At 27.5% G+C, this 8,276-nt stretch overlaps 1 protein-coding gene across 1 annotated transcript in view; it reads left to right on the top strand.

Annotated features, from left to right (window-relative positions):
• The first annotated feature begins 3,949 nt into the window (after nt 1-3,949).
• The window catches only part of LOC101496782 (nucleobase-ascorbate transporter 2), a 4,546-nt gene continuing 219 nt past the window's right edge, over nt 3,950-8,276 (top strand). The window contains exons 1-14 of the mRNA XM_004504235.4: nt 3,950-4,079; nt 4,413-4,566; nt 5,090-5,187; nt 5,486-5,662; nt 5,899-5,999; nt 6,113-6,188; nt 6,298-6,357; nt 6,767-6,951; nt 7,059-7,155; nt 7,285-7,430; nt 7,509-7,600; nt 7,698-7,775; nt 7,864-8,024; nt 8,146-8,276. The exon at nt 8,146-8,276 is cut by the window's right edge and continues 219 nt beyond it. Coding sequence (XP_004504292.1) covers nt 4,476-4,566; nt 5,090-5,187; nt 5,486-5,662; nt 5,899-5,999; nt 6,113-6,188; nt 6,298-6,357; nt 6,767-6,951; nt 7,059-7,155; nt 7,285-7,430; nt 7,509-7,600; nt 7,698-7,775; nt 7,864-8,024; nt 8,146-8,276 — 1,493 coding nt within the window. The 5' untranslated portion in view covers nt 3,950-4,079; nt 4,413-4,475. The remainder of the gene's footprint in view (nt 4,080-4,412; nt 4,567-5,089; nt 5,188-5,485; nt 5,663-5,898; nt 6,000-6,112; nt 6,189-6,297; nt 6,358-6,766; nt 6,952-7,058; nt 7,156-7,284; nt 7,431-7,508; nt 7,601-7,697; nt 7,776-7,863; nt 8,025-8,145) is intronic.

The following is an 8,276-nucleotide window of genomic DNA, read 5'->3' as shown; positions in this document are numbered from 1 at the left end:
AATTTTACTATATGTGCGTTTTTTTTTTCTTCATTTTCACAGTTTCCTTCTTCATTTTTTTTTCATTCTATTTCTACTTTTTATGTCTTTTTTTTCTTTAAAATATGTAAAATTGTCACCGACAGTAATAAAAATATCTTACGGTTAATCTAAAATTTAACTATGATTAATAAATTAAACATTAAGTTACGCCACAAAGAAGATTAGCCACGATTGTGGTTAAATAATGTTGTTTTAGTATCTCTCGTGTTTTTGTAAAAAAAAAAAAAAAAACATATTTTTGTGTTTATGCATAATTGCAACCAATAATCAAACAAACATTTTTTTTATAAGCTAATTCAAGTAATTTATAATTTATTTTATTTTTCTTTTAATTTTACTCTTATTAGTATAACTAAAATCATTTTTTACTCTTTGTAATCTATTTATTATAATTTAAATAAACAATTTTATAATTTTAAAATAATTTAAAGAAACCATTTATATAATTTAAAATTTTAAACAATTTTAATAAATAGTAATATAAATTAAATAATCTATATAATATTTATAAGTTTCGTGTGAAACTTTACTATTCCTAATATTGTTTGAAAAAACATAATGTTATAGTAGAATTGTTTACAACAGCGCATGATATATTTCAGGGGAAAATAAAATAAAATACTTCAAAAAAAAAACTATACAAAGACTATCAATATTTTCTATATGAATGGTTTGTCTGGTTCTTGCTTTAGATTCTGATAGCAACTAGTAAAATCATGATATGGACAAACATAGTGGAATTATATACACGTACCGAATTCCAATACCATGAAAAGTGAGGGACGTTCATGTACATTAATTTCTATATAATGCACCCGTACGTAGTACTAATATTTACTGTAATATATCGGTACACCTATATTTAATGGAATTAGCAGCGTAAATGCAGTGAGTAAAAAAGTAAAAAATAAATAAAGTATGCGTGAATGCGAATATATCCTATATATTTGGGCTCCAATATCAATGCTGCTTGTCTTGGTGTCTGATGTTGTTGTAGAGAGACGTTGGAGATTAGTGGTACTCTGTTACTTCACACGTTGGAACCAAGTCATAATATCACCTTTTTCTTTTCTTTATCAAACTATCTGCGTGAGAAAATGACCCAACACTTCAAAAACAAGGACAACTAGTAGTATATATAAAAATGAGATAGATTCTTTTTCTTTTTGGAAATTGAAAACCTTCTGCACTTTCTTGTTATAAAATCGTTACAATATAATATATTAAATTTCTTTAGTTTTTTTTATTAATTTTACTCAAAATTTGATTAGTTATGAAGCATATGATTTAATTTATCGATGTAAACAAAATTTAAATCTGTTGAGTAAAAAATAAGCATAGGATTTAAATCTCATGCTATTATAAAAAAAACAATTGGACATGGTTCAAGTTTCTTTCGATTTAATTAATTAGAGATTTTGAATTCAAATTTAAATTTGAGAGTGGATAATTGTTAAAATTCTTTATTTTTCGTTAGAGAGATTAAGGATTGTTTTGCTCTTACGTTTCATTGGTCGGAAAAAAAACCTTTATAAGGAATGAGTTAAGTTTAATAGTGATGAAGCTTGAAATAACATTGGTCAACTTTTAGAATATTGAGTTTTTTTTTGCAACTAATCTAAGAGGTGGATCACATGGTTTATCAAAAGAGTCATCACGTGTGATGCGATGCATATGAAAATATTGGATCGGTACCTTAGTTTGGATATAGTTTAGAGGAAGTGTTTTTCCCACCTAATTGTGGAAATTGACTCCGAAGTTATAATTGAGATTATAAAATGTAATTAGAAGCTAAGTGATTCTCAATTTGATCCAGCATGTCAAACATCTTTTAACTCTTAATTGAAATAATCAGCTCCAAGATAATTGACCAGATAAATATAGAAGAGGTAATTTATTTGTTAACTTTAACATTTCTTTAGACTCTTTTAATTATAATTAATGAAGTGGAGACTTCTACAAGTGAGCTCCATAGGTATTTTTTTATTTATCATATCTATGTGGCTTGCATATCTTAAATTGTCTATTTGGTATTTTAGTTTTTCTTTTGGACTATGACCCTCTTTTATGTCAAAAAGAAATTTTAAACACGCGAAGTTTCAATTTTCTATATTGTATGTAAAATAGACACATGTGTCATGATAATCTATATAAATTTTACCTGTTATTTAAATTATTTTATTTATAATATTATAATTATTTATTAAAATAATTAATTGAATTTTGTTTATATTTATAGTTATATATGAAATGATATGAAGTTTTGGTATAATCTTTCCTTTTAGTCTTACGTACCTTTTGTTTGAACTACTTTTTTACAATTTTATTCTTTTTTATTAATAAAAAAATTTGAAAATTTGAGAAAATGAGACAAACAATTTATCGTTTCTAATATAAAATAGTTTTGGATTATATATATATAAGTGAGATGAGTTTTAATATGAAATAATGTGATAATTATATTTAAACCGTACAATCATATATATATAAATGATTATGATGGAAAATTAATACTTAAGTGACACATAATTAATTAAAAAAATTATATAATTTTTTGTTTTGATTTATGATTTAAACAATAACTAACAATAGTTCATCTCATTTTTTCATGATATATAAAAATTATGTCAATTGATATGATTCTTATAATTTTTTTTAATTAATATTATCCATTCATTATTTTTACAAAAAGATGTAACAAACGGGTTCAAAAAGATAGAATGCTTTAAAAACCATTTGTCTTACAACAATTGGTATGAAAATTGAATGTTACTCTATATGTTTCCCAATGTTAATGAGTTATATGCATACAAAATGATATTTAAGTTTCAGGTATATCTATATATATAAAATAAATACATTGATTACACTATTTATTGTTTTTAATATATGTGAAAGTTACATTGTTTATTGTTCTTAATATATGTGATTACATAGTATTCTTATCAAAAAGGTGAATGGAGTATTAAATTATGTATTTATGATAATAGTGAACACGTGTGAAAACTGTAAAGAGTGTTTAATAAAGATAATTTGGTAAGAAAAAAAATTAATAAAAATTATATTTTTTTTATTGATTTAATATTTTTGTAGTCTCTATTAAATTTCAAATTATTATTTTACTCTATATATTTTTTTTTATTCAACTTTTAGCCAATATATTATTTTTTTGTCAACAATTTTAATCTTTATAAAATCAAAATAATATGAAGCTTTTATCGAAATGTTGTTAAAATTTGTAGATAAATTTTATATGTTATGATGTAAGTCTTTGCAATAAAATGATCTTAAAATTAAATTCAATTTTTAGATTCAATTTTTATTTTATTTTAGTTTATTGAATTTTTTTTACTTTAAAATTTATATTTAATTCAATCATTTATTAAAAAAATATTCAAAATTTGTAAGAAAAATAGTATAAGATTCTAAAAGTATGTACAAAAAAATATTCAAAATTCAAATAGTACATAGAAGTTGACTAGACCTAGAGACTAAAACTAACGATAAAAATAATATATTATGGAACTAAAAGTCTAAGATATTTTTTATAAGGAATAAAAATAAAATTTTATAAAAATTAAAATCATATTTAACCTCACATAGTTAATATTTTAAAATTTTATAGAAATTAAAATCATTTATTAATACTCCTTTGGCTTTATATATAAATAAATAAATAAATAAATAAATAAAACTATTTCTAACCTTTTTAAAGAAGTAGTTAACTTTTTCTATAATTAACATCACAAAAGTGATTTTTTTTTCTTCATATATTCGAAATGGGAGCTAATATATATATATATGAACAAATATGAATTTATTAAATAAAAAAAAAAGAACAAATATGACTTTATAACTTTTTGATGTTAAAATTGAAATAACATCACCCCTCCTAATAAAAAACATAAAAGTGAGTATTTTCCTCCTTGAAAGTAGAAATCCATTTTCATGCACTCAAAATGAAGAAAACTCATATTCCTATTCAACAAGTATCATTAATAACCAACCGTATGTCAATAAGCCACTTTACAACTCAGGTCAGTTCCATCCCAAAAAAAAAGTAGCAAAGTTTAATGCATGAAACCGTGAAGCAACGGTAACATCCCAAGTTTCAGTTTTTCGGAACTTCCTTAAGGGGCATTATAGGAATATTGAAAAGTTAACGGCACCTTTCTTACAGTATTACTACTTTATTATAATAATAATAATAATAATGTTATTATATATAAATTAAAAAAAAAAAACACACATAAAAAGAGGTATCAGATAGAAAAGAAAGTGTAATGTCTGTTGCTCAGTTATCTTCTACTCTGCACTATCTCCCTAAACACAATTTTTGTTCACAATCTTTGTCTTGAGCTTTTCTGTAGTGATTCATAAGCAAGTAGGATTTGAATTTTGGAAGGTAAAAAAATTGAGTTGCAGCAGTGATCATGGCAGCTATAAAGCCAGAGGAGATAAGCCACTCACCAATGGATCAGCTTCAGGGCTTAGAGTACTGTATAGATTCCAATCCTTCTTGGGGTATGTATGCATGTTTTGATTTTGATTGAATCTTTCTTTTTAACTTCATTGTTGCTTTCTGTTGCCTAGTTTTCTTTTCATTGTGAACAATGTTTTCAACTATGTAAGCCTAATTACTCTGATTTAAGTAAACGTCATTTAAAGTTTTTTCAGATATATTAAGAAAAACAATAAATAGATGAAAAAGTATAACAGTTTTAACAAAATTGTCTTCATTTAATATTGATTATTAACAATTGTCATAGATGCATAATAACATATAAAGACTTGAATTAATCAATGTTAAATTTGAAAAAAACAAAACCACACTTATTTTAATATAAATTTTCTTTGCTTAAGTGACAGTTATTTTGAAAGAGATGGAGTGTTGCACGATAAAAAGCTATATCAAACACTTTGTTGTCGGAGACATAGATACAATTAGTTGAATGTTGTGTTCTTGTGTTTATTTTATCGATTGATTTACTTTAGAGCATGAATTTGCTGTTCTAACGGACATCTCTGTGTTTTGAACTGTCAACAGTGGAGACAATACTTCTTGGTTTCCAACATTATATTTTGGCATTAGGAACTGCAGTGATGATTCCTTCATTTCTTGTGCCTTCAATGGGTGGAAGTGATGTAAGCCATTCCTAACTTCAATTCCTTTAAACTAATCAATTTGTTTATTACCTTAATTTAATTTTGATTGTTACCGATTAAATTGTCTGATTAAAAGGAAGAGATTCTTATTTTCCTTTTTATCATGTTTGGCTTTTTTTTGTCTTGTGTTTTGGATTTTGTCATATGTTAATTGAATTGGTAGGTCCCACAACAGAGGAAATTTTGGGGGCAGTGAAATAATGAAAATGCCTCAAACTTGGCAAGATAGATCATAGAGGATTGATATTAATAAATTGGCTTATTATTATTGTTACAGGATGATAAAGTAAGGGTGGTACAAACTTTACTTTTTGTTGAAGGAATTAATACACTTGTGCAGACACTGTTTGGGACCCGGTTACCAACAGTGATAGGAGGATCATATGCATTCATGGTCCCCATTGTATCCATAATTCGTGACCCTTCTCTTGCAATGATAGAGGACCCACATTTGGTTAGTACATTTCTGTAATCTCTCTTTCATATAATTGTTTGTACAACTTATTCGAATTAAGTTGCAAATTTCACATTCATATTTTCTTTAACTGATATGAACATGTTTCAATTACACATATTATAATGAACAATTATAGAATAAATGTGGAGGATAAATAAAGCATACAAATTATATTGAATTTGTTATATCTATAAACCATAGTTGAAACTAATGTCTTTTCCATATATATCCAGAGATTTCTTAGCACCATGAGAGCGGTCCAAGGTGCACTAATTGTAGCATCGAGTATACAAATTATTTTGGGATTTAGTCAAATTTGGGCTATTTGTTCTAGGTAAGCCTTATATTTATGTGAAATGAATATATAGTTTTGTAAGTCATAGAGTGAAGATTAAATTCATATAGTATCAAATACCAAATAATTTATGTCCTTTTCCTTTAATGCAGATTCTTCAGTCCACTTGGAATGGTTCCAGTAATTACATTAGTTGGTTTTGGATTATTTGACAGAGGTTTCCCTCTGGTAAAGTTCAACACTGAAATCACGTGACTAGTACTAGTATTCAGAATATCTAATTTTATTATATTTTTTGGTTCACATTGTTCAACATTGTTGTTCTGTACTTTCTTAGGTTGGGACTTGTGTTGAAATTGGAATTCCCATGCTGATCTTGTTCATAGTCTTCTCCCAGGTACAAGTCAAATTAGTGGATACAAAATCTCATGTTTAAATTAGCTTGTGAATGTGGACAATTTAAAGGTGGTGAAATCTAGGGGAAAATGCATATACTAGCTATGGCATTCCTAAGCTTAATGATTTTGAAAGGATAGGGTCTGTTTACTTTCTAACGACATTTGCAATTTTTATTTTGTATGTAGTTCTCTGAAATGACATTTGATTATAAAATTTTCTTTTTAATTGTAATAGAAATAAGATAGTAGCTAATCACACTGAAAATAATGTTTTGAAATTTTTCCGAATTTAAAAAAAAGATTCAATTGCATAGGTTTGGTATCAATGACCTGTTTCTGTTCAATTTTGTTACACTTTCAAAGGTTTGAATCAATGAACCTTACTGTATTATGATATGTTGTATGCAGTACTTGAAAAATTTTCAGACAAGACAAGTACCAATACTAGAGAGATTTGCTCTACTCATAACAACAACAGTGATATGGGCATATGCACATCTATTAACAGCAAGTGGAGCATACAAACATCGACCGGATTTAACGCAAAATAGTTGTAGGACAGACAGGGCTAATCTCATTTCTTCTGCTCCTTGGTTTGTACCAATAACGTCTTTTGTGGTTGAACATTTTCATATTATTATGTATTTCGATGTAGCAAGGAAAATGTTGAGCTATTGGCATTGACAACATGTTTCTGCAGGATAAAGATTCCATACCCTCTTGAGTGGGGTGCTCCTACATTTGATGCTGGTCATTCTTTTGGAATGATGGCTGCTGTTTTAGTCTCGTTAGTTGAGGTATTTTCAACTGCATAGAAATGCTTCTTACGTCCTAATATTATTGTTGACTAGTGATTCAACAATATTGGAAAAATAAAACCATTTTATTTTTTAAACAAACACTCATTGCATTTATTATTTTGACAGTCAACTGGAGCATTCAAAGCTGCATCGCGTCTAGCAAGTGCCACACCACCTCCGGCTCATGTCCTGAGCCGCGGTATTGGTTGGCAGGGAATTGGAATATTGCTGAATGGCCTTTTCGGAACCCTGTCTGGTTCCACAGTTTCTGTGTATGTGATGTTATCTTTTTTCATTCATAGTTTTCATTTATTGTGGGACACAAATTGATTCTTTTAGCATCATGACAGAGAGAATATAGGACTTCTAGGAAGCAACCGAATCGGCAGCCGAAGGGTCATTCAAGTTTCTGCTGGCTTCATGATATTTTTCTCAATTTTAGGTGAGTGGCAAGGCAAACTATGAAGTTATGACAATGTGTAAATTAATTAAAATTTCATAGTTTCATTCAAAATACATAATTTGTTTCTTTATTTCAGGTAAATTTGGAGCTTTATTTGCATCAATACCATTCCCTATTTTTGCTGCTATATATTGTGTTTTGTTTGGTCTTGTGGGTAAGTATCACTAAACCTTTGAATTTACTTGAGGCATCTACTGCCTTTCCTCATTCTCTCATCTTTTGACAATTGTTTTTTTTTCCAGCTTCTGTAGGACTATCATTTTTGCAATTCACAAACATGAATTCAATGAGGAACCTGTTTATTACTGGTGTTGCTCTCTTCTTAGGCTTGTCAATTCCTGAATATTTCAGAGAATACACTATTAGGGCCCTTCATGGTCCTGCTCATACCAAAGCTGGATGGGTGAGTTTGTTGTTTTATAAATCATATATGTCAACATTATTGTATTAGGCTATATTGCTATATTATTTTCAGTCATTTGGAAAATAACTCTTGACTATATGTTTTTCCTTTGGTTTTGCAGTTCAATGACTTCCTGAATACTATATTCTATTCTTCACCAACTGTTGCTTTGATTATTGCTGTGTTCTTAGACAACACTCTTGACTATAAGGACAGTGCAAAAGATAGGGGAATGCCATGGTGGGCTAAGTT

Source organism: Cicer arietinum, chromosome 6 (genome assembly GCF_000331145.2).
Source record: "Cicer arietinum cultivar CDC Frontier isolate Library 1 chromosome 6, Cicar.CDCFrontier_v2.0, whole genome shotgun sequence".
Taxonomy (NCBI): domain Eukaryota; kingdom Viridiplantae; phylum Streptophyta; class Magnoliopsida; order Fabales; family Fabaceae; genus Cicer; species Cicer arietinum.
This window is presented reverse-complemented; position numbering and strand designations above follow the sequence as displayed.